Source organism: Passer domesticus, chromosome Z (assembly GCF_036417665.1).
Source record: "Passer domesticus isolate bPasDom1 chromosome Z, bPasDom1.hap1, whole genome shotgun sequence".
Lineage (NCBI taxonomy): Eukaryota > Metazoa > Chordata > Aves > Passeriformes > Passeridae > Passer > Passer domesticus.
Window position 1 is genome coordinate 9,378,027 of NC_087512.1, and position 26,565 is coordinate 9,404,591.

The window sequence follows — 26,565 nt, forward strand, 5'->3', positions numbered from 1 at the left end:
CCCTAAATAATTTTGTGTTAAGCTTTTCACAGCAGGTTATCTGCATCTCTGAGCATGTACTTTGAAATGCGAAATTTTGAGTGGCAGAAGTCAGTGTTCCATTAGGACAGTATATTACTTCAAGGTGTGAAGTAGAAAATAGTTACCACAGTAAAAGTGACAATGCTTGCTACTTGCTGTCTGCTTGGTAACTCTTCTTGACGGTGAAAGTGATGTGATCATTTCACAATGAAGCTTTTACACAGTGTGGCATAAAAGTAAGAATGTGCTTTCATGTGAATATGACTGCCTGTAACACTGTTTATTCCCTCAAAATATTTGGCTTATTGCTGGCAAAGAAATAAGAGATCATTCATTTTTTGGTAGCTGATTTATGTTACACCAGGAGGTGTGCTATTGGTGTGCATAAGATATTTATGCTATTTAAAGGCAGACCTTGTTCTGCTGGGATTATAAAAAGCCTCCAAAAGATGCTGTTATGTGTTATCAAACATAAGCAAGTGTATTAAAACACACTTGCTATTGTGAAATGGCTCTCCATCAAACTAATACTTGAATTAAATGTGAACTTGTTTGTCTGTCTTTTTCCTACCTTTGTGTAAGTGTGCATTTGGTTAATCAGCTTTAAACAAGAAAGCAGGTAAGCCCTTGAACTGTGCTGCTATTTACAATGTTTTTTTTCCATCTGAGTGCTAACATAAGACAGTTCTATTTCTTCAAAAATCACATGTGGGTTTTTTGTGTGTGATCTTTAATAGTAATGGTGATGAATGCAAAGTTTCCTGGTTAATAAGGTGGTGTGACTTATTCTTTTGACTTAGATATCCCTGAAGAAGAGGCCAGATACTGGACCAGGAAATTAGAACAAATAAATTCACTGGGAGATGATGAGGTAAATATCTAAATTGAAAGAATAATATAGCCCTGTATGTCTTATAACTAGCTTTTATTCTTTGTATTAGATCCCTGTGATTAAGGTAAATACTAAATGTTGATCATTTACAAGCCTTACAGAACTCTAGTCTCAAGTATACTGTTTAGTGTTAAGGAGGCAAATATTACTCTGCATGCTGGAAGTTCTTGAATAATGTTTTGTTGATGCAAATATGTTCAAAGGAAAGGCAACACCATGCTTTACCCAAGCAGACAGTGAAACCATTTTTGACAGGCTGTGGTAGGTTCTTTTTGTGAAATCAAGTCAAGAAGGCCTTTATTTCAGTTGACTGTCTTTTTGAAGAAGACAAAGTAAGATACTAAATCTTTATTTGAGCTGAGGACTGTTGGATGTGTTGCCTTTTGTCCTAATGCAGTTGTTAATGGCTCAGTTTATGTGCATCTTTTATTACAATAAGTCATAGTTATGGCTTTGCTTCCCTGGCTCTGGTGTGTACTTGGCTAAGCAGCTATAAAATTACTTTTTTTATTTCTAAGAGAGACTGTTGGATGACTAAAATTTTGTTTGCAGTTCATAGTGTTTGCAGAATAAGATTTAACATGTTAATGTCTGTACCAGAAATGAAATCTACAGAAAACCCCAATACTCATGTGTTGATGTGAATATCGAGTAAGAGCATGGTATTGGTGAAGCCTTTTTGACAGGTCTCTTTCCATAGCAAGTGTTTCTGTAGCAAGATAACTTGCAAAATGCTCTGCCAATGTAATGACTTTAGGAGATTTTTGTTCTGGGATCCTTCCACTATTCATTTCTATTCATTATATGAGTGATTTGGTTTACTGTGCAGATGAAGGAAATAAGGTGGATTTTATTTTTGACTGAGGACAGACCAATATTCGAGTGGATAAAAACTTGGAAGAATTTAGGGCAGCCTCTCCTGCCTTCCTAGAAGTTTGAAAGCCTCTAAGAATCGATGAAAAGCCGAGTCAGTTGTCCTGTCAGTGATGCTGCTGTGATGCTTTCCCCTCTCTCGCGGGCTGGAGCAGCAGTTCAGGTACTTCAGTGAGGCACAGGTGCCCTCTAGTGCTTCACTGAGCTGGTACTTGCTGAAAGGTATCCTGAGCTTTCTGAGTCTCCCCTTTCCCTGCCATGCCACGCATCTGCTTGCTTAACTGCATGCTCTTATCAAATTCCAGTAACAAGTAGTATCTCCGTATTTCTGACCTAATGATTTCAGATTTATTATGGATGTTCCCTGTGACCAGGGAGAAAAAAACTCTGCAGGGCCTGACCTCAGGTGGTTCTTCTATAGTTCTCCTCATTTGCCAGCCACCCAGAATGGGGATGAGATCTTCCTTGCATATTCCCCTAAGTGTCAGTGACTTGTAGCTCAGGAACTTCCAGAGCCAGAGGCAGTATCCTTGTTGAACAGCACTCAATGGATTTCTCTTTTGTGGATGCCAGATGCTCTTTAAATGCACCCAGGTCAGTTATGTTTTTGCAAAGGAATTCAGCACCTTAATTGTACATTGCCTGAAGAAATATCTTAATTGCTCTGAGCAAATAAACCCAGTGTTTGAGAAACCAGCTGGAGGCAGGTTTGTTTGGAGAAATTAAATGACTGATCCTCATGCCTTCAGTCCCTGCCACTCAGCTTTACAGACGTCACCTTTTGGGCTGCAGAATCCTGGTCTGCACAATGGTTTTTAGCACAAGACAATTTTGTGCCTTTGTCTTCTTTGTTTTAAGTGCACCTGTCTCTGACATGATGAATGAACAGATGAAAGCTGCAGAGGAGTATTGAAGAAGCAGGTTCATTTGGAGTTCAGATGGTGTCATAGAAAGGCTTTCCAGCCTCTCTTCCTACAAACACTTAATGCTCCATTTTCATTTTGGGACTCCTGATAGCCGTTGGGCTGATGCCTTAAAAAGAGCAAACTGCTGCCATTCTGGGATCTCTGAGGATAATAATTCAGAACCCACTGCTGTCCTGTGCTACTGAAATTGCTCATCAGCAGACTTCCTTTCACCACTTTGTCAACCAGTCAGTGCTGTGAGATCCGGCAGTTCTTGTTTTCACAGTCCTGATTAACTCAGTGGGTTGGCAGTTTGCTGATGATAAGACTAACCACCTTTCAGGATCCCTTGTGCATTTTAAATAGCACAGATTGGAAGATAACTGCAGCGGAAGTCTGGGGGTTGTCACCTTCCATGCACAGAACTGGTCATTAATCTTTACCAAATCCAAGGAGAGACTGTCTGGTGGCTGTGTTTTGCACAGGCTGCAGCACCAGCTTGCTAAGTTTGCCACTTCCTTTGTTGTCAGATCTCTTTTTCCTAGCAAATACTGTTCCCATTATTTTGGTCAGTTGTCCTAATTTTCTCATATCTTTATGTAATACAAGATAGAAGAGAATAACAAAATAAAACCACTGGCATTCCCCTAGGGAACACTTTGATGCTGTAACAAACAGCTTTGTAAAAAGTCAAAGCTGGCTAATTGAAATATCTCTGTGTTCTCTAATTTAGTATTAAATGAGATGAAAAATTCTTCACTTTGGATGTGACGTGGATCACAGGAGAGTTTGCAACTGTTGGCTGGGCAAACCTTGTGTTCTTGCATTGCCAGGCACATTAATTACCTTACTGCTGCCATCTCCTACTCTGGATTTGCTGTGAGCCCACACGAGATTTGAACTGCTGAGGCTGTGCTGAAGTGTCTAAATGTAAACAGGCTTATTCCCAGTTTGGAGCTCCCTGTCACACTGGCATTGTGGTGTGGAGTCAGGTCTTTTCAATGTCTAATTGAAGGTCTCAGAATTAGTAAGAGGGCCTGAGCTTGTTCTAAAGCAGACTTCACCTTAAACAGAAGTGCACTTGGTAACATGATTGTGGCACCAAAAAAGAGGACACTTCTGGGAGTGTGTTTAAATACAGATATAATGGGGAATATATTACAAATATTTTGCTTATAGAGATTGTGCTTTGATAATACCAGGGATATTTTCTCTTATGTGTGGCATGCTGTCATAAAGTTACCACTTGCTTTCTTATCTCTCTATATTCCTTCCTATTTTTTTCTTTCCTTCCTTTAGTATCCCTTTCAGGAGGAAGTCCAGAAGAAACCATTGCCCAGTGCTGCCTCCCAGTGTTGTAAGTTAGACTTATTTCTTCTCAATATTTTTTCCTCTTTCAATGTACTTGATTTCCTTTTGTGGCTAGATGTCAAGTGATGAAACATCAGTGTTTTCTTATTAAAAGTGCTTCAGTTTCTGTGCAGTTATGAAAAGCTGTGCTCCTCAAAATATTGCTCTGCAGCTTCTGATGCCAGGAGGTGAAATCAGGCATTGAGTCTTGCACTTGCTCTTGTCCTTGTGTGCAGTAGGAACAGAAAATGTGTACAAAGTCCCTAAGATTGTCAGACCCTTGTAATATTTATGCCAGTAAGAAAACGCTGTGTTTTTTCATGTGGCTATATTAGACTATGTTCTGCTAAAACTTCATCTGTTAAATATAATTTTTATTACTGTTTAATGAAACTTCAAGAGGGACAAAATAAGTGGAGACAAGTATTACTGGTAGCCTTTTAAAATGCACCAGGGGTTTGTGTACTTGATGTCTAATTTCTTCAATATTACTTTTCAATGCTGCGTTGATGGATGGAAAAAATATTTTTACTAATTTCTACTTATCTTGTCTTGCATTTTTTATGCTTCTGAAAACATGGATGGAAAAATAATATAGCACTTACTGTATCTGATGATCTGCAAAATTAGATTTCTGAAACACTGCTTTTAACATACAATAGATGAAAGCTCAGCGATGTCTCTTGTGAATGTCTTATCTACTTTTGGCAACAACATTAATAAAATTCAAATCTCATAATTTAAACGAATCTTTTATCCTCTACTTCAAATCCTTTAAGATGTGCATATTACACATTGCGGCTGTTTATCCATTAGGCTGATTATAGGTTCTCCTCAAAACTGATAACATTAGGAAATGCTAATTACTGTTTACCTTTTTTGAGTAGAATTAATTTCTCTGTGTACTATTGTTATGTTATCTTTAAAGTATCTTCAACAACTCTAGACATTAACCAATTGCCTAGGAAACCTGATTGTGCTGTGTAGCTGGAACATGTAGAACTCTATATCAAAGTATTCCAGTAATGCTTTCATTCTAGTTCATTTCAGATAACACTTTGTCCTCCCTTTTTGGAAAAAAAAATATGTAAAGAATAAAGCAGAGATTTTTTTTGTTTGGTGGGGTGTTTTTTTGTTTGGTTGGTTTTTGTTCTGTTTGTTGTTGGTTTTGGTTTTGGGGTTTTTGTTGTTACTGTTATGCTATTGTTGTTCTGCTTTGGGGTTTTTTTGTGTGTTTTGTTTTGTTTTTTAAATGGTCAAAAGGTACAGTTGATTTGTTAAGCCTGTAAATAAGAAACATTTTGGGAGAAACTAATATTTGATTAAATCATACTAACCTAGTATGCAGAACCCGTAATGTCAAAAAGTCAAAGAAAAACTGTCTGGTGTATAACGTGTCCAAGAAATGAATGTGTTTTTGCTGAAATTATTTTCCTGGCTCTGTGCCCTGTGTTTTCCTTTTGTTTGAGGGAGGCTGATTTGATTGAATCTCTCAAGCATTGAGATATATGGATAAATTAGAGGAAATGCCTCTATGTGGGGAAAATAGCTGCACCTGTTCCCACATCAGGGTGCTTTTACAACCCCGTGTAGCTGGTTTGTCCCCTGGAGAACCAGCTGGGCTCTTGGAGACAGACACAATGAGAAGCAGCACTATGGCCACCCTTGTTGTGCTGCCTGTTAACAGCCTGCATCTTGCTGGAAAGTGACCTTTTGCAACATTCAGTTGAAGGCCCTGTGGTTTGAACAATTAATGTCACATAGGAATGAATATAATCATTCATGGCACTAAAACACTCATTAGAATGGATGTTAAACATTTCATAGCAGTCTGTTGTTAATGTATTTAAGAATTTTCAATAAAGCTGATGGCACTGCATGTACTTTGGCTTGTTTACTGCCTGCAAGTATCTGATGTCTATGAATATCTATTTACATGGAAAAAATACAAAATAGACATTTAATATAGTGGTTCTTCTGAAAAATGAACTCTGCCCATATCAACTTGTGTATAAGAGTTGTCAGCTTGCCTCCATACAGCACAGTCCTTTGAGACTCAAGAGTTTAACACAGAACATGCACAGATTGTATCTCTATTGAAAGCTGACCTGACCTTTGCATGTGACACAGGAGCTCAACCCTTTTTACACAGGAGCAGGGTGGGTGTCCTTTACCACACTAAAATGTGTTCAGTATGGAATGTTATTACTTACCATGTGGGTAAGTAATTGGTAGGTGTATTTTTAGATAAAATAAAAACATGCTCAAGAACACTTACAAGGCTCATCCAATTTTCCACCACATCATTTTTCATTTTCACCGTCTCGATGTGCCAGATGAGTTAGGGTTGCTGTTTGGAACAGAACAGCAAACTAAGCATTTATTTAGAAGAAGGAAAAAAACGTGCTCAGTGTGAGTAGATTTTACTCCACGAGATTGTTTTCCCAATCCTTCAAAAACCACAAAATTACCTTAAAACCTGAGGCAATATAGAACAAAAGTTCTGCAAAACATTTTACATAGCTTGCACTTAAAAAAATTATTTATATAATTGCACGTGCCATTGGTGCCCTGCTTAGCCACTCTGGCTGATCTCAGAAGACCATTTTGATGCCCTTGCTCCAGCTAGAGAAAATTCTACTCCAGCTGGCAGGATCAAGTTCACTAATTAGGAAGATACATGTCCTTGCATGTTAAAATTAGATTACACTTCTGCCCTCTTCTGCATCTGTACTTTCCACACATCTTTTACCTTTTCCAAACCAGATTTTCTTGTGGTGGTTTCCCACTTCCTGCAGGGATGCAGCTTGTTCTGTTATCTCCCCTGAGTAGAGGGGGGGAAGAAGGATGGAGCAGGATGTGAGAGAAGTGGCCCCATCTGAAAGCCAGCCTCTGATCTGAGGGTGGGTTTTTGTCCCTGGGCATGTATGGGCTGCTGCCTTGGCATGGTGCCATGGGCAATCTCAGCCCACACTGGGAGCTTTAGTTTCCAGAGATTGTTGAGCTTTCAGGCTCCCTTTCACAGTCTCAAATGCTGTTTTGTTCTTAGAAGGCTCTGACCCATAATTTCTGAGATAATGTGGGATTTGGGCTTCCTACCTATTCTTAAATGAGGCAGGTGGTTCTGTTGTATATACAATGTTTTCTAGGTCCTGCTGATTTTGGCACTTCTGCCTCTTTCCTTCATTATAGTTAACCATTTCGTTTTTAACTCCTAACTCCTTTGTGGCCATATGTGTTCCTCCTGCCCCAGAAAGATCATGTGCTTCCAACTGACATAATTTTCAGTGATCCCAGGCAATAAGCAAAGCACTGGAATGTCTATGCATCCAGTTTGGTTTGCCTTTCTATTAAATGTAGTCATAATTATTAATGTTTTGATATGTCATTGTTAGAAAACTGCAGCATCTCCATATTGGCTTTTGCCCACAGCCTGAAATTAAATGTAAATTGAAAAGAAAGCAAGGTTTTGTTGTCTGGAAATTAATTTTAAATTATGCAGATTGAAAACATATTATTTGATTACTTTGGCATTGAGTCAATAAGCTCTAAGTTATGTATTGTGAAGAGTTACAGAAACATTTTCCTTGCATGCTCAAGATAATTTCTGGACACATAGAAGTCCATTATAATCCATAAGTGAGTCACACTGTGACTATTTTAAATGCAGCTCTGACTTGGATCAGTTTCAGTGCAAACTGGGATGAGAAAGATACCCTGCATCTTTGCAGAATCAATTTGGCAGACTTGGTTAATATCAACTGCTGTAAATACTGCCCTACACCATTTGTCAGGGAGTTTACAAATCTGGAAGAGAGAAAATTTGTTCAGTATGATACTTGGGAGAGATAACCTAAGTGTCACTTATTGTCCCTTTTCTGCTTCAGTGTTTTTCTTCCATTTCCTTTAGTCCTTTGCTCTGTGAAATCCCTGGTTACCAGGGCTGTGGTGTGTGTTGATGTTTTGTTGTGGATTTTTTTGTTTTGTTTTGGTTTGATTTTGGGGAATGGTTTTTTTTTTGGTTGTTTATTGGTGGTGTTGGGTTTTTTTGGGGGGGATTACTTTTTTTGTTGCTTGGGATTTTGGGTTTTTTTGTTTGTACATTTGTTTGGGTTTTTTTAATGTATTTTTTGGTTTTGGTTGTTGTTTTTTTTTGAGTATGTGTGTGTGTTTTATTGTAAGTTTTGTTGTGCTTTTTTTTATAAGAAGAAGGTAAAAATTTTGCTTGGCTCTGGGTAGATACCAACAGTAGGTTGGTACTGGCTGCAAAAGAAACAATAGCTTCTCATATACTGTTTTACTAGTAGGAAGAACCAAAGCCAGCCTGTGCTTGGTCTGCCATAAGATGAGAGAGAAAAAAACAAGATTAGATCTCTTAATGCTCTTTGGAACATGTGTGTATGCACATGCATACAGAAAAAAAAATGCTGCAGTTGTTTTAGATACATAAGCAGCTTTTTATCTACTTAAAATCCTGCAAAATGTTTTACAAATGGATGCCAGTTGATTCTAGATCAGTTTGTTGTGGTAACCTTTCTTTGCACTGATATTTGAGGAAATCTGGTTTTGCAAAATTCTTCTAATTCCTATGCATGCACTGCTATTTCCAAGGTACCACAAAGGCTGACTTTGAGAGGTTTCATTCCTGATACTCGCTGGTTTTCTTTTTGGGACCTCAAATTTCATTCCTGAACAAGCCTTCCTTTTGGGAAGGCTTGTTCATTCCCCTGAACAGACTGATTCTAATGCTGAGATGATGATGATGCTTCCACTGATGAGGAGTTTTGTCTGCTTAACAGCCGGATGATTGCTTTCCCTGCCCCTTATCCCCAGCAAGCCCCCAGACACTGATTTTATATTTATGCTGTACTGTGGATGCAGCATTTCCTGCTGCCATTAATGTGCTGCTGGGCTGGGGGTATCCAGCCCTGCTGTGGGGTGAATACCATGTCACAACAAATGGCAGAGAATTTGCTTCTTTTCTTCTTTGGTAATAGTATATAAAAAAGTGATCTGCTCTGCCAGTCTCTCAAGGCCAGGCAGTATCAAAATACTTAAAACAGGCCAGAATGTGCCACTTCTGATTGTTCATAGAGGTGCATGATCTGCAATAGTGCAGGGTCAGGCAGCATTGAGAATGCTGGGAGGTGACACTGCCCTCTTTGTTGTTAAGATGTGTGCTATGCATCAAGATTCTTGCTGGCTTTTTGTTTTACCATCCTGATTCTGCACTTAAACAACAGAGGTCAGCAGCCACCTACAGCATCTCTAGTCCACGCCAGTCTGGGAAGGGTAAAGTAATGACAATAATGGTTATTTTACCCTTCTGAAAGGTAGGTTACACTGAAGATCGTGTTGCAATCGTTGTATAGCTGTACTCTAGTAGGAGTAGAACTTCTGGCTGCAGTGCAGTTATAACTTGAAAGACTGTTCAGTGTAAGTGTAATTCAAAACAACACACATGAATGGCTTTATTTATTTACTGATTGATTTAAGCTAGGCCAGGGAAAAACTGTTTTAGTCGATACAAGGGGAACCATTGTATGAGTTTTTTTTTGGTGATAGCTTACTGATGGGCAGGGAAAGTTAGATCCTTGGCCTCTCTGCTTCTGGGTGACTGGCAGCTCCTGTTCCTCTTTGTTTCGGATAAATCCCCTCTGGGATACTTGTTTTACTGTGGCTTTGTGGCACTCATTCTCTGGGCTGACTGAAGGCATGATGGATCTGCTGAAAGGAACACAGATGCAAGGCTTTACTCTAAAATATCTGTCTGCAATTTTACGATGAAGCTGTTACTTCAGGACTGGATATGCCTAAGGAAGAGTACTCAGCATATGGAATTTATAAATAAAAATACTGGTTGTATTAGGAGATTTTACAGTAACAAAGTTTGATGTACTGCTGAACTCAAGAGAATTCTAGGGCTTTGGTTTTGCTGTTGATCCTCTAAATATGGTTTTTTAGTTGTTTTCCTAGATTATGAGCTGCATTTTGAAAGATGGTGACAAGGAAGTAAAGTTTTTCATTTTAAATAAATCCCAAATATAAGGTTCTTACTGAAATGTTGAACACTGGCACTGCTGATAGTGTTTCTATAAGCAGTGATCATACAAAACAAATATTTATTTAAACACTCTAGCTTTCATAATTTGTCTAATGCTCTTCATGAAAGCTTATTTTTCTTCTGTTGCAGTTTCTTCTAAGGACTTTAAACTTTATTAGTCATTGTTTAACAACATAGCAATAGGAGCAAATAAATTTGAATTTTGCTATGACAGTGAAATACAAACTTTTTGAAAGTTAAAGATTTTAAACTGGTAAAAAAATTATTCCCCAGCTTTATGCACAAGCCATAAATATGTGTCCTCCAGCAGTGAGGTTTGTGCTTGAAGTCCAAGATTAAAAGTCAGGAGAAAAAAAGGCACCAAATCTTTTATCTCTGCTGCTGTAGATTAAATTCCTCTTTGCTATTATGCATGTATGTCATGTTAGGGGATCAGCTATAGTCCAAAACTGTATCTCAGGAAGGGGTATATAAATCTTGTCTGTAATGGTGTTTAAATCTCTTAGCCAAATAGTGTGTGACTTGGTAGCCTGATGTAAGACAAGGCAGCTGCATTAGGCATCACTGCAGTGGTAGAAATGTTATGGTTTTCCATTGAAGATAAAATTAGGTGGCACTCTGCATTTTTACTATGGTTACTGATGAGTTGCACAAGTTTGTAATAACTTAGTGAGTAGACTGGAAGATTTGATGGTGATCCAAGCCCTGCTTAAATTCTCAGATCTTAATCTGATTTTGTTTGGCCAACATAAAGATGGCCAGAAGGGCCATCTTGTTTAGTGAATTAAAATACTCAAAAAATTCAGCATAAGCTGAATATGGTGAACTGGGGGGCAAGGGGAGCCACTCCAGCGTCAGACTCCAGTACCTGTCCTTGTCTTTGTCAGATCCTTTTAGCTCAGCTGCCTCATGTGCTTTCTTATCTCCTTTTATGCAGAGGCCTTAGCCCTCGTCTGGAGTGTTCCGAAACTGAGCTGGAAATGGTGGTACTTGTTATGAAACCTTCTTTGGCATTGTGCTTACTGAAAGCTTGACTTCCTTCTAAAAAGCTATTCAATATATGTTTTCTATTTTAGAAGCTTATTCCACTGAAATACCACCTGTTTAGTTTTGGGAAGTACATGGAACACTGGAGGAATGTAGATTTTTATGCAATCTGAGATCTGCTCACACTGTGTTGAGAGTATTAGACATGGGAAAAAGAGATTTTTTAAACACAGATAAAAGAACTGACCAAAACATCTGCAAATGGTACTTTATCAGAACCAAATATACTATCTTGAGATTAGTTTGCTTTTGTAAACTTACTTAGATGATTTCTGTTTGTGCTAAATGTGGGATATAACAGGAGGATTGAATAATTCACCAGCGTGACTGTCAGTAGTGGTCAGCAGCAAATAATAATGTTCAAACAGGGATAGTAGGTCCCAGCCAATCTCAGAGGCTTGTAAACAGACATTAGACAAAATGGCATGCAGGCAGTCAAATTAGATGGCATTAAAAACTTGGAATATTCTGCTTTTTTAGTGTCCCTGCTGATCCAGGCTTGACACTGTGAAGTGGGGAGGAGGAGTTCCTCCTTGAATGGTTGCATAACTCAGGCACAGAACAAGCATATGTTATATTCAGCTAACAGTGGGAACTTAGATGTGCTTTATAAAATGTGTTAATGACAAAAATGTTTTAGCTTCCAAGGCACCAGGCTGCTTGCATTGCTTACTCCTTAATTGGAGGTTTATATGAAACCTCATTTTTTGAGTACTGAAACTTACAGATACAAATAATGTGATAACCAAGACACACACTGTTGGTATTTATGAACACATGGACTAGTCTGACTTGTCTGTATCATGTATTCCATTGTTGCTGTATGTTGTTGTATGGTTTTGGAATTACAACTTCCCATTTTCTATCTGTCTGGACTTCTTGGTGTTTCTAGTTTGAGTTTGTACAGGTTTCAGTTTGTTCCAAAGGTGATCTGGAAGGGATGTTTTCTTAACAAATCATGGTTATGAATATTTCTTTTATGAAGCAGAAAAACAACTTGAAAAGGCTAAAAAGAAATTCTGTTTTCATTAACCTTCAAAATATCAAGACTGTCAACCCAGGTCTTCTGCGATTATGCTGAAGGACTGAGATATATACTGTTAGCTCCTGAATCTTAAATGAAGCAGCATATGTGTTGAATCTTTAATAAATTCATTTTTTTCCAAAATGTTAGACACTGAAGTGAAGTAGGTGTTAGTAAAAACAAACAAAAGTGGAGTTTTGAGCTTCTGACTGAAAATCCCTTACTCTCAGTTATTGCATCTCTTTCTCTTAGCTGCTGCAGCTTTGCTTTCCCCAGTCTATAGCTGTAGCATACCCTGGTCAGCCAAACCCAGCTCCTCAGTGTGAGAAAATGTGCAGGGTAAGGAGCTGCTGTCTAAGGGCAGCTGCTCCTCTCCTTGCCCTTCCTTCCTTGGCGTTGGCTGCTCTTTGCCTTGGGTATGGAAAGTCTGTGGGATTTCCATGCTGTTCATAAGGAATTTAGTAGCAGTGAGGTGGACAGGTAAGTAGCTGGCTCAAGGTCATCACTGTCAGTTTGAGGACTTTCTTATCTGTGGGTGGTGGTAATGCTTCTCCTTCAAGGACAGACCTTGTGTCCATGAGGGTTGTCTTAGAAAAGTTGGTGGTTTTCTCCTTGTTGCAGTTTCAAACGATGGGTGGTGTTGTGCCAACCATCAGACCTTTTTCTGTCAGGGAGGTAGTGGTGAGGATCATTCTCAACTGGATTCAGAGATCACTCATTCCCTCCATGCAGATTGACTACAGCAGTTTGTGCAGAGGCTGGCAGTCTGGGATTTTTATCTTTGTTGAAACCTGGAGGACAGATAAGTCCATTTCCTCTGTGGTTTTTCTGATCTACATAGCAGCTTTGGAAATTTATAGTTATCTTCTGGTGTTTCTTCCCCAGTTGCTCTGGGGTTTTATGCGTGCATTCATTTGTGAATAATAACCTGCGTTTCACTGGCATGTAGCCTGACTGCATTAATGCTGTGTCACTACAGAATTTTTCTAGATCTTTGATAGTTATACAAGCTGCTAATATTTGAATGTTTCTTCCTTTGCCTCTTACTCTTCACCTGAGATACAGACATTTTGATGGAAGGATGTGCTGGGGTTGCTATTACCTGTGTTAGTGTATTGAGATTTTCAGGAATGAGATACATGTAAGCTGTTCAACTTCTGCATTCAATGGGAACTCTTGGTTACAGCAAATCAAAGGTCAGTGCAGGGCTCTGTCAACTTCTCCCTCTTTCCTCAGTCCCTTTTCATATGTCCCTCTCGACTGTCTGTGCTCTCCCTGCCTGTGGTTTTCATACCCTTTTTCCTGGTTGTCTCCCCTTTTCATTTCTTTGCCATGTCTTTTACTTCTGTTTTCTTTGCCAGCTTGATCATGTGTTCCTCTTTTTCTTCTCCTTCCCTCCTGAAATAACACTCAGACCTCTGTCAAACCTGGTATTTAGCCTTTTTGTCATGAAAAACAAGCCTGAGGTGATGGCTCTGTGGTCAGGGTCATGCAAAGAGTGTTAGGTGGATCCTGGCAGGTTTCTGATGTATTTGGAAACATCTTCTTCTCACCAGCACACCTGGCTCATCTGCATTGTCAGTCTTGCTGCTGAGTGGTATTTGTCGTGTCTGAGGCTGTAGATTGTGTTCAGCATTATACCAGTGGTTCTTTCTAAATCAGCACCATAAAAATTGTCATTCAATGTGTTCCACTTAGTCAGGGCTGCTTCCTTTAGTGACCAAAGCAAACATACATGTGTTGCTTTTTTTTTTTTTGTTTCTCTGACTAGTACTATAGGAACCAGAAGGTAATGGCCTACCTTTGAAATTCTACCAGACATAAAAGTGCCACTTGAAGCTGAGCAATGCCTGTGTCTGTGCCTGTGCAAAGCACCACACGTGTGTTTGTCAGAGCCTAATCCAGGGACATTGAAGTACTGATGTGCATCTGAGGGACTGTGTTGATTTGTAGACCTTTTGTTTCTGAAAAGAAAGGAGCAATCTGGTTATAGCTCTGATGCATCTGTGTGCCTGGCTGGTACTTAGAGATGGTAGCCAGGACAGAAAGCTCTTGCTCGTTTTCTGTCTACATGTGATGAATTTGTTTATTGTCAGCTGCGCTTTACGGATCAACACTCCTGTAAATGTAACTTTTTAAAGTGTTTTTTACACTGTTTTCTAGAAATGCTGGTTCTGAAGCATTTCTTGGAGTTGCAAGTTGTGTACATGATTCTGAAGTGATTTGAGGGCTGTATGTACTGGCTTGTTGCCTCCATGGTACTGACCTAGGGGTAACATTGGTATTGATAAGTAAAAACTTTAAGGTGTTGCAAACTTGCTGTGCAGCTTTAGCTTGAATCTGTTTCCACCTTCAATTTTAACATGGAAAGGTTTGCTTACTGTTGCAGGATTAACTTCATGGGTGTTTGCCTTAGAATGTCATGAGAGCCCTTAAGGTTTTTACCAGTGCGTGTATCTGCCTAACAAAGTACTCTTTGCTTCACATTGTTTACATGCACACAGTTTTTCATGCTATTATTATTGAAGTGATGCTTATCACAGGGTTTACTTTGTTCTGGAAAGGGGGCAGAAATGGAAGGATGAAGTGACTTCTGCCACTTCATTTGCAGAGTTTAGCCTGGAATCAGATACTGCTCTAAACTGGGCCCTGGTTTCTGAGACATTTGAGTATGCTAGGGAATTACAGTGTTTAACTGCTCTTGCTAGGTTGACTGCTAAGTATTTTGTCTACTTGTGTTAATAAATGCATGATTGCTTATCAATTTCAAAAGTTTATAATGATCTCAGTTTTCAGAATGTCTTAGAAACAAACTGGATGTGAGGAGCAAGCCCTGACATAATGTTGTATTTGTAAAGAAAAAGATCCTTTAAATTTTCAGGCTCACAATCTGTAAGGCATTTTAAATACATGAAAAGTATGCTTGTGGTTTGTTTTTTCTAAGCTTTCTTTTTCCATTCCTATTCTTTTCTGCCATTTGTGTTACATGCAGGCAACTGGAGTTATTTCGGATGGGGAGAGCAGCTGAGTACGTAACAGTTTGATTTCTTGCAAGCTTTCTGATTGTATAGTGATGCAGCATGCTCCAGTACAAGGAAAAGTGGAAATATTCATGCATATAGAAAGTCTGTTCTGTTGTATTTTCTTTTATTTTCACTTAGTCTTCATATTTATGTGGATGGATGGCTGTTCATTTTTTCACTTTTTAGCTTTGTTTTGGTCATGTTTTATATGAGTTGCTTGTGCCTTCTACTGGAATTTGAGGACACGATGGTGGAATTGGACTACTATTCTTGTCCTATAAAGGTGATTCTATTTTTTTGCTTGTGTGTGTCTTCTATGTTGGTCTTCATACCTATGTAAACCCAAATCAGTGTTTGAAGTAATGGAAAAACACAAGGAAATCTGTTGTCATTGTCTTACTAAGATGAGATATGGTGGAAATATATTCCAAATACTACAAATATGAGTAAATCTGAAAGAAGAAGTGACTGTTGCACACCAGTGAGGTTGTAGGTATTATGTTCAACCTCACTGGGACAAGTATCATGGCAAAAGTTGCAGGCCTTTGCTTTCACTAGTGCTGACCAGACTTGGACAGGAAAAACTCAGATACTGCAGCTGTCTGTGATCTGTAGAGCTGATGCCACACCTGGAGATTGGTGTGTTATCTTTTGGTTATGCTGCAAAAGTTGTGTTCTTTGTTCTAGAAGATGTGTCTTTACTTTCTGAAAGTGCTACAGATGCTAACAGACAAGGTTGAGCAGAAGCTCAAGATACAGTGTGTGGCTTCCATAGTCTATAGAACATCCAAGGGTTGATCCATCAGTCTTGAAACAAAGGTGTTTGTTCCCCATTTATGAGACAAGAATGAGAGTGTTGCTTCGGGGAGCATGCAAAGAAAGATCAATGTGGCTGCATCCAACAGGGCAGAGATTCTGCTTCATGCTTTTCCATTTTTGACATAGTGGAATTTGCAGAAGAAGCTCTTACTGCTTCTGAGCCTAATGTCCAGCTAATGTTACAGTGCATTTCATATGTGGACCTGTTCTGCATTCTACAAGTCTTCCACTAGTGACTTCACCATTTCTTCTCCCACAACATTTTTTGCCCTCCTTGTTCTCCTCTCTTTGATCAAATGTAATTTCTTTGTGCATCATCAGTGTTGACCAACTCACTTGTGCTGTCAGTGCTGGATGTCTTAATTGTCTATTCTTGGAGGTGTGGTATTACCAAGCGATAACTAATTAACTTTCTTACACTAATGAAAGAAGGAACTTGGGACTAGTGCCCTAAATAGCTTTATTTTCCATTTTTCGGTATTTGGATGGGAAATTGGGTGTTTAGGCATTAGTCAAGGAGTAGTCTAGAAGGGCTGTGTTACATGTATTTCTCCTGTTTATCTGGAGAATCAGTGTGTGGTGGTTTTGCTTTACAAGGTACTTGTATTCATGAGGGTCCCTCCCTCCCTCCCTCCCTCCCTCCCTCCCTCCCTCCCTCCCTCCCTCCCTCCCTCCCTCCCTCCCTCCCTCCCTCCCTCCCTCCCTCCCTCCCTCCCTCCCTCCCTCCCTCCCTCCCTCCCTCCCTCCCTCCCTCCCTCCCTCCCTCCCTCCCTCCCTCCCTCCCTCCCTCCCTCCCTCCCTCCCTCCCTCCCTCCCTCCCTCCCTCCCTCCCTCCCTCCCTCCCTCCCTCCCTCCCCTTCTTCCTTGATGTGTGTCCTCTTTGAAATAATTTTATCATCCTTATAATCAGCCTTGGGGCACTGTTATTGGTGTTTCCAAGTGAACTCCATTAGCTTGACAATATAATGAAAAACATGCTTCTAATTGTAATGTTTAAAAAGAAGCTGAGAAGGAAGCAGCAGAAACTGCATGTTGGTAGCTGGAAGACTTTTTCCTGGTGAGAGCTTCATGCAAGAGGAGTGCTGTAACCCAGACCCTTGTTAGTTGGGCAGAGGGTGCTTTAGGAAAGAGGCATCTTGTACTGCTGACCTAGTTTCATTTTAGGAAAGGGAAAGGCTTGAAGAATTAGGGTAGATGTGTAAAAGGAGTCTTTGCACTTCAGCCTGTCAGTTCTGTTCTTGGCTGTTGAATGTTTCAGCAGCAGAGTATTTTCAAGTGAGAAAAACAGGATTATGAAAGCTCTTAAACTGAAGACTTAGTATTGCAAACATGCTATCTTAAAAATATGCAAATTTCTAATGTATTTTTAAGCTATGAGGGCAATACAATGAACTAATGACCTGCAAAGTTCCATTTAAATAATTTCTCAAAATCTAGGCAGTTTTAGCATAAAAAGATATAAGAGAGCCTCAAAAAAAAACACCCTTGTGTCCTTTTGAGATTTTTTTCCTGCCTCCTTATTTCGGTAGTCCTCTTTCAGCTAGTATGCTTATTGGTGATAAGATTTTAGAAAGCGTATTTGTCAGAAGTGACCAGTGGTTCAGTAGATGATGGTGCAGTGGCATCTGAGACTTAAGGAAAGAAGCTGTTGGCAGCTATGATGAAAAGAAGTTTAAATGGATGACGGGAAGGGAAGGTGAATTAATTGCAAGGCCCATGGTGTAGAGCTGGCAGAGACTTTTGCTGACCTGGAAGTTATTCCTTCAGTTAGTACACTTCGTTTTCTTCTACCATTATTAAAATAGACAAAAGCTGTGAAAAGCTCAGTGCTTGTTTTGGAGAACTAATGAGGGTTTTTGTCCAAGATTTTGCTCAAGTTCGTAGAGGATAACTAACGTTGGGGCACTGGACATCAGCTTCCAGGGGCTGATGGACACACTGTGCTAGAAAAGCAGGAGGCAATTCCAACAGGATGTTTTGAGAGGAGCTCCTGCTGTGTCTTGGGACCTTAAACCAGGCAAAACCACTTTTTCAGGTGCATTCATCCAGCCACCACTAATAATTTTGCTGCTAGCTTTCCTTCCTGTCCTGAAGTTTGATTTAAAGAAAGCTGCCAGAGGCTAAAGGTGACTGGTTGAGCTGGTGTAGGCAGGACTGTCAAAGTGGTTTTGAGGTCAAGATATTAAAAACACTGTATGTGTTCTACCCTGCAGCAGTCATGTTATAACTTCTGGTGGTGGGAGTTAGGGGGAGGAATAACAATCACAGAAGGTATCTCCTTCCTTGATTTTCCCCATTCTGTGAAATCCTGCTGTGTGATGTGACTGTCCCAATGGGTTTTCTTCTTATGCTGCCTATATGCATGAATATTCAATAATGAAACATGAACAGCATGCTTCTGTCCTGCCCTTCAGCCTTACCCACAGCTCTCTACTCAGTAGGTCCAGTGACAAAGAAACAGTTTTCATCCCTTGACAGCTCTTTGGTATATGTGAAATTTCTCAAACTGGGGTAAAAAAATTACTGTCTTTTTATGTTTATTGTTATGTGTCTTGCTACCAATTTTACTGATCTTCCAAGACTGAAGCTAAGTTCCAACTTTGCTTATAGAAGACCTGTTTTATCACCTGTTTGAAGAAAACTACTTGAATTTATTACACTATGTGTGTTGTGAGACATATTTTGCTGAAACACAGGCAGTAATGCCTCCATTTGCCCCAAAGCTACTTCTGCAAGTTCTTGTCAGTCTCTTAATTAAAATTTAAGCATCAAGTATGTTAATGAATGGGATCATCACTATATGTTGGCATTTCAGAAAACACTTCCTGGAAAAGGAAATGTGTTCTGTAAGCCACATATGGGCCAGGTTTTAATGCTTTTGATTGGGCTGAGCAATGTCTTTGTTTGAGAACACTTCTGTTAAATAAAGTGAGAGTGCTCATAGGGTAGCTGCAGTTCAGCATGACTAAGAGTTCTTTGAGTTCACTCTTATTTAGGAGTTGAGGATTTGTGTCTGGTATTAACATCGGTGGATGCTGTTAGGATCGTGGGGTATACAACAGAGAAAAACCATGTTCCTGCCTCATGGAGCCTTGCATCCTTTAAACGTGCCTCAGGGAGGCATTTTGTGACGTGACCTCAAAGAGGTCAAACCAGTAAAAGAGCTACAAGCCAGTAAGAACTGAGAAATTCTGGTGGTAGCTTTTATAAATGTATATGCTCTAAATGTTTGATTAACATTTGTGCTAATCAGGTGTTTTGGGAGGCTGCTTAGAGGTACTGTGGTTTATGTTGGAAATCTTTGATAGTGCAGAGGTGAGATGCAATGACTGGTTAACAAATCCAGACAGTGCTTCTACAACATTCTGATTCATTTGGAATTCTCTGAGCCTGGTCAGCTGGTCAGTTACTGACCCATAGAAGCAGTATTCTGCTTCTTAATAAACATAACTGTGTAAGTCTTTGCACTCCAGTATTAGTGAGTCACTGGATTCAGCATTTTTCACCCAAATAATTTTACTACTGATCTGTATCTTTTGTTATACATTTGAGGCTAGCTAAATTGTTTATCCCTAAAGCTGTTGGTCTGGTGACTTTTACCAGATCTTAAACCTGTATCCCAGTTAGGCTGCCTTCAGCCTCTAAAGTGTTGTGATGATTATGGAGCTACAGCTGAAGAACTTTCCATCATACCAGAGTTACTTAGGCTTTACCTTAAATGGCAGTTACATCTGATGGGATGGAGAAATTAGCTGAGCAGTGAAGTGAGGCATTAAAAGACTCTTCGGAGCAGTGTGTTTTCTGTCCAGTAGAAGTAATTATTGTTCATTAGATGGCAGTGGCTCAAGTGTGGAGTAATAACAATGGCATTGCTCAGCTGAGTAATAGCTTGTTATACTTGTGAGGTCAATGTGTGCCTTGTGATTGACAAATAGATCAGCCTTTGCTCTAGAGGCTGGAAGTTTGGTGCTCCTCAGTGGGGCTTGGCATATAAAATTATTTCTGTGTAGTAAATATTGAATATTTTTCCTAAGCACTGAGCTGGGATAAAATTGATGGACACTGTGCTTTTAATAAAGCTGAATACAGCAGCATATGATTGATACTCATTTCTATTCAAATTACTAGAGACTGACAAGAACCCTGCAGCATTTAAGCTACAAAAAGGCAGGAGGCTTAACTCCATTTTCTGTGTGGACAGGCAAATTGAATTGGTTCCACTTAAGAGTGTAGAGCAGGTCTTTTGCAAGTGGCCCATATTTTGCAGATCTTTGCTGCTCCTTTTCTCCTCTTCCATCCATTTTCAAGTGCTAAACTTACTATGTTGTAAAGGAACTGAAAAGATCACCAAGAACAAATTTTACCTCAGATTAAAAAAACAAAAGGAAATTGAGTTAGGAATTTCTTGCATGGGGAAGCACCCATGGAAGAAAATGGGGTTCCCAAATGCTGCATTCCATCTGCTTGGAACTTCAGCACTTAAATGCAGGGTTCTTTAAGGATCTGGCATGTAAAGAGCACTTTCACTTTATTGGTCAGCCTCATGATGAATGACTGTGTAGGACACACACCACTGGATAACCTACCAGAGAGGGCTTTAATTTGATTGTCTTTTTTAGGCAGACTTGGTAGCAGAGAGAATGAATAATGGCTGATCCTTATTTTCTTTTGTTTCAAGCATGTCAATGGTTCACTCCACTGCCTTGTGGTGTGTGTATTTCACTTTAAGCTTGCAAAGATAACCTTGCATCCTGCACAGCCATACACAACCATATATTTTTGATACACCTCGGTATATACTTGCCTCGGTATAACTTGGCATTCTCCTTTCCTGAAGGACTACCAAGCAGACGTGTTTCTGCAGGGAAAGGGACTCACTGGAAAGGAGCTTTTTCCTTTGTGAAGGTTATTGTTAGTGTTAAGTACTGAGCTTAAGCTAATTTACCTGTATGTGTTAAATGTAGCAATTTTCCCTTATAAGAAGTAGTATATAATTGTTTACAGGCAGAACTGCTCTCCCAGTTCTTCTGATTTTCCTACTGAGTAGTTTCCATTAATTTATCTTAACTTCAACTAATGCTAAAAAAAAAAAAATACAAAAAATCCAGAGCCCCGAAGTTCTGGTTTGCTGAGAGTTCAGGAATGCTGAGAAGAAAGGACAGTATTACAGCTTAAAGATTAAAAATTAAATTGAAAATTAAATTAAAAAGTTTTCAGAAAGAGCTCCTTTCCACAAAGTGCTTTTGGGTTTGTGTTTTGTTTTGTTGTTTTTTTTTTTTTCCTTTTCAGATATCTAAAGGTTCATTTTGGCAGGTGCAAAGTACCTGTAATTTTGGGTGCTGGGATTTTTTTGTTGTTGTTTGGGTTTTTTTTGGTGGACGGGGTATCTCCTTTTGTTTTAAATAAAGATGTCTTAATCTGTCTGTTAGTAATGGTTAAAGAAAAATAAACTGTAGTAGGAAGGGGGAAAGGAGGGTGTGGATCTAATCGCTGCAGTTCCTTGGTGCACACTTGAGAGAACTGGAGGTTATAGCCAGCTCCCAGATGGAGATACAACCACAGCAGAAACAGTGGTTTATTTGTCATTCTTCCAAAAGTAAACAGGCTCCACTGTCCCAGCACGGCAGCTTGAGAGAGCTGTGCCCTTAAACTGCTTTTTTCTCTTAGCCTTTGAAGATGCTGACAGTGCCGTGGATGACCGGGACAGCGACTACCGCAGCGAGACGAGCAGCAGCATCCCCCCTCCGTACCACACCACCGTGCAGCCCAACGCCTCCGTGCACCAGTTCACGGGCCCGGCCCGCCTGCAGCAGCAGGGAGTCCTGCGGGATTCCTGTGCCGACTCCCTCCAGAATTATGATCTGGATTATCGGGAGCATGTGGCCGCCAGGTGAGTGCTCTCTTATGGGTAGCTCTCCTTTCCCTGTTGTTTTTTTCCGCTGCAGACCATGAAGGTACCAAGCTGGCAGGGGAGGGCAGATCAAGGGTTCTAAAAGTCTTCTGGTAGGAAGATGTTATGTGTGTTGTTGACCCTGGGATTCTGCTGTGAACCTGGAAAACCCCGTGAGGGTATGTGTTACACCAGATCTGGCAGTTTAGGGAGTTACCTTTAACAGATGTGCTCAGCTTCAGGTGATTTGCTCCTGGTTGTACTTTCCCCTTACTCTCTGAAGGCTAGAGTATTGGGTAGTTGCTTGTTCTGGTACCATGGCATAGATGTGCCTATCAAGCCAGTGAAACACATTCTAGCAGAGTTATCCTATTGGGACCTTCTTTCTTGATGCAGATTTATATTCTCTTCTGGATTAGCTCCAGTTCTGTTAGATCTGCCAAAACAATGTATTCAAGAAGAAAGTCTGTAACCGATTGGTTGTTGGGGTTTTTTTCCTTCTGTTCCTGTTACCATATAATACTGCTGAGTGGTGTGCTTTCTCTTTAGATTTACTTTCAGCTGTATGAAAGATAGTTTGTTTGCTCAGAATTTATTTTAACCATAGTTTAGTGGTTTCACAAGTGTTTATAAATTGTAGAAGTATTGAGCATTGCAGGACTAACTTACCAGGATCAATGGCTGTGAGCTAGAGCTAGTTGTGCAAGGTGAAAGCAGAAGATTTTGGACAGTGCTGCTAATTTTGGTCAGCTTGCCTAAGAGTGGATCTGTAGAACAAGCTACAGGCTAAGCTGCTGCTTCTGCCTTTGGTGAGGAAGGAAGAGGCAGCTACTAAAGCACTATCACAGAGGTGCACAGTTTTATTTGTGTTATAACTGATTTCCTTCTGCCTTATCTCCCTTGGTGTGAATGTTCTTGTATTCTGATGTCTGAACCTAAATTCAGTTATTGTCTTGGATGGCTGAGGCTAAGTTTTGTCCTTCTTGATGTATGGCCATAATGGTAAAGGGTGAAGTTTAATGGTAACATCTAATGTTGTTACTGTTACTGAGGTTTCAAGAATAGAAACAAATATGCCAACAAAATGCATTTACTGCAGTGTGATGTGTCATTCCTAGTGCTCTCTTCCTAGTTCATGAAATGTCTTATATATAAACAAGTTATTCCCTTTCCCATGCGAGTCTGTGCTGCTGGCTTGCAGTGGTAAAATTGTTGAAAATCTAACTGAGAAGATGAGCTGATGCTTTTTCTTTTTGGGAGAGCTGAGCTGAGCAGTGATGTTGGACCCCCAGTCAGGGGAAGCCAGTGGTGGTGGCATATTTTTGGAGTTATGTGATTTCTTCAAGTGGTGTTGACAATACAGGTAGTTTTTCATGGCTCACTTTGCTTGGAGTCAGTGTGTATGTGAGTTTCTATCTGTATCTAAAAGATAAATGTGTTTGTAAGACCTTCCAAAGAACCACCGCTGGTTTGAATTTTCCACATGCCCAACAAGATTCTTTGCTGCATGTTTAATCTTATAACATAAAATATGCAAATAAGCTTTCCAAAGAAGGTACGTGGGATTCTCTTACTTACCAGAAAGGTATTTCTAACAAGCTGGCTGAAAAGAAGTATGTGGGTAGATCTGAAATATTTTCAAAACAAAGTTGTAGCTGAGTATTGCAGGAACAAATTGTATTTGGCTTTTGTTCCTAGCAGCTCTCAGTGCTTTGTACATGGCAGTCACCTGATGAAATCAGTGTTCCTGGCAGACTGCAGCTGATAGTTGCTGTGAAAATGAGGGCTTGTAGGAGGCTCTCCTAGGCAGACCCAGAAGAACCAGACAAGAACCTGCTGAAACCTGTCTTGAGCTGGGCAGAAGGTTGTCAGTTCCAAAATGCCTCAGTTGAAACTGTCTGTTCTAGCACCTGTATTTTTTTTTCTTACAATATTTGGGTTTGGACAAAAAGTTCTGCTTCTCTTTATTAGCTGTTTACACGTGATCATATTCCTTTGATTGAAGTAATACATTTTCTTCCAACCTCTCCTAAGGATGACAAGCAATAATATTGTTATGTGTCCTTGGAGTGCATTTTGCTGCCAGCAACCAGTTTGGCTTCAGAAGAGTAGACATCTTTCCCTCATTTTTGGTTTGTGGGTTGTTTGGTTTTTTTTGGGTTTTTTTTTTTGTTTTGTTTCTTGGTTGGTTAGTTTTGGATGTGTGGGTTTTTTGTTTTTTTTTTTTTTGTGTTTTTTTTTTTGTTTGTTTGTTTGTTTTTTGTGGGTTTTTTTAATTGTTGTTTTCTTTTGTTTAAGCACTAACTTTTCTTTGCAATGCTCATTTTCTTTAACTGTTTGTCCTCCATACCTCCTTAGTCTTATTCAGTACGATAGCATAGATTCCAGTATGAGAGTCGGTATCTGAGTCTTTAGATCTGTCAGATGAGTGGGTTACCCTCTCTGCACCTCCCTGCCTGTCTCCCAGTGTTGCTGCTTTGAAGTGTTCTTGTGGTCCATTTCACCTGATACTTGCTGTTTGCCTCAGCTGGTTTTTAGATCTGTAATAGTTAAATGCTGGACTGATGTCTTTTTCTCCTCTCATGTTGGGTTTCTCATCATTATTTCTTATAAAAGGGAAGCTTTATAAAAGAGCAGAGGAAGCACAAACAGGAAAAGGATGGGAGGAAGGAGAAAGAAAGAAAGATCAGAAAGAAAAGTAGTTTTCTTTATGCCTAAATTAGTCCATTCTTTTGGTTCAGCATTTACAGATAATGGCTCTTCAGACATTCATGTAGAGCCCATTGCCTTCGTGTGAGTTCTGGAAGTGCTTGATCCACCATATCCAATGGTGGCCCTGGGAATCTTTTAAAAGAAAATTATTTCATTTACCAGCTTAAAATAGTGAGCAAGAAGTGTAGTAAGTGTTCTAAACTGTGTATAACAGGATTCATTTAAAGTAATGAGCATCTTTCCAATTAGTATAAGTTAGCTAATACTGTTGGAAATGCAGCACTAAAGCAGCAGTAGAAAATGCAATGACCCATCTCTCTTTCAGGGCTGTCCCATCTATATCCTATGCTGGCATGCTCCATGCAATTCTCATGGTGAAGACTCTTGGATTAGAATTATCCATAAAATGCCTGTGTGCCCTTTGTGTTTTCCCCTCTGTGGCACTAGGGGGTGAGGGACACACATGCCCTCATACTCCTCAGTTCTCAGCAATGGATGATGTGAGGCAAAGCTGCCTCTTTCAGATGATCATGTTGATGTTTTTAAATCCACTTTCTACCTGTTTGTATGTAAATTGTCAGAGGCTGTCCTTGTGAGGTTTAGATGGAGAAGTTTCCTTGCTACTGCCCTTGGGGCTGTTGAACAATTGAGATTATCCTGTTGACCAGGGGATAAGAATTAATCCCACAATCCCAAGGATCATTTAATTGGGTTTTTAGGAAGCATCAGATACAGTTACACAGCTTAATCCATTCCCCCAAAATGGACAATTATAAATTGCTGGATCTGTTCAGATGCATTATAAATGGGAAATACAGATCCTAAAAATCATCTGAGGCTTATGATGGGTTAATATCCAGCACCAGTGTTTTGTTTTTCCTGTCCTGTAACAGCTCTGAGAATCATAATTTTTGTATTGGTAGGGGTGCCTTGAGGCCTTTAGCTGCAGCAAGAGCTCTCCCAGCAAAGAGGACTGGTGAAATAGCTGAAGCTCCTCTTGTTGCTCATGCCCACCGTTTGCATTTTGTCCCCTGTCCTCACTTGTCTGGGATCCAATGACTCATAAGTCTCCAGATGAAATCTCTGCTCTGTTGCCACCCCTGGGAGATAGAGGGTCCCTGAAGGCTTTTTGAGTACTGCTAGAACAAAGTCTGCAGCCCAGGGTGACCGAAATGCAGGCACAGCATAGTGGAATGGTGTGCGTGGGCACTGCATCTCACAGTAGTCCTGTTGCTGCAATAAGTGACTTCTTTTCAGCATGCCTAAAAAAGCAACAGCAGAGTACTGGTACAGCCAAGGCTGTGTGCCCTCACTTGATCACAAAAAGCTGTTCTCCCTCAAAAAGGCATTTCTAAATTTTGTGCAGACATAACCGATGGAATCTCACAACCCATGCTGCTTTTTTTGACTATTTGATTGAAGTGTAATGGTGGTAGATTGGAAGGTTTTCAATTTTGTTATTTCTGAATGTTTCTGATTTTAATTTTCATTTACTTAATGCATGCTTTTCCATTGCTATTTTTTCTGTCCTTCCTATAGCTTTTTTTAAAACTGTTGTTTTTCCCTTCCTATTTTTTTTGCTGCCTCTCTTCCTTTCCCTCCCACTCCCTTTATTTCTCATCTTAGACAAGGACCTCTAGCTAGAAATGAAAGAGTCAGAATCATTCCATTTGACACTGAAGATGGAGAAGAAGAACAAGAGAGTAACTATGAAGAGCTAGGAAAACTGTTAATAGAGGATTTCTTAGAAAAAACTCATAAAACTAGAAGTTGGCATGAGAAAAATGTGAAAAAGATGAAAACTCTCTCAAAAAGAGAAAATTTAAATCACTGCGAAAGATCCAGGTACTGCCAAAATGTGTACCTGGAGTCAGGGTCTGTAGATGTCCCTAGATATCCTCAGGAATATGACACAATTGATAGAAGAAGGAAAAAGAAACTGCGA

The 26,565-nt window shown here is 39.8% G+C and overlaps 1 protein-coding gene across 4 annotated transcripts in view; it reads left to right on the plus strand.

Annotated features, from left to right (window-relative positions):
* The window catches only part of UNC13B (unc-13 homolog B), a 207,347-nt gene that overhangs the window by 41,614 nt on the left and 139,168 nt on the right, over nt 1-26,565 (plus strand). For 2 of the 4 annotated variants that reach the window (XM_064405327.1, XM_064405329.1), the window contains exons 6-9: nt 822-892; nt 3,991-4,048; nt 15,169-15,204; nt 21,686-21,908. In XM_064405327.1, the coding sequence (XP_064261397.1) occupies nt 822-892; nt 3,991-4,048; nt 15,169-15,204; nt 21,686-21,908 (388 nt within the window). The remainder of the gene's footprint in view (nt 1-821; nt 893-3,990; nt 4,049-15,168; nt 15,205-21,685; nt 21,909-26,565) is intronic. The other 2 variants (XM_064405328.1, XM_064405330.1) reach the window with 1 other exon arrangement.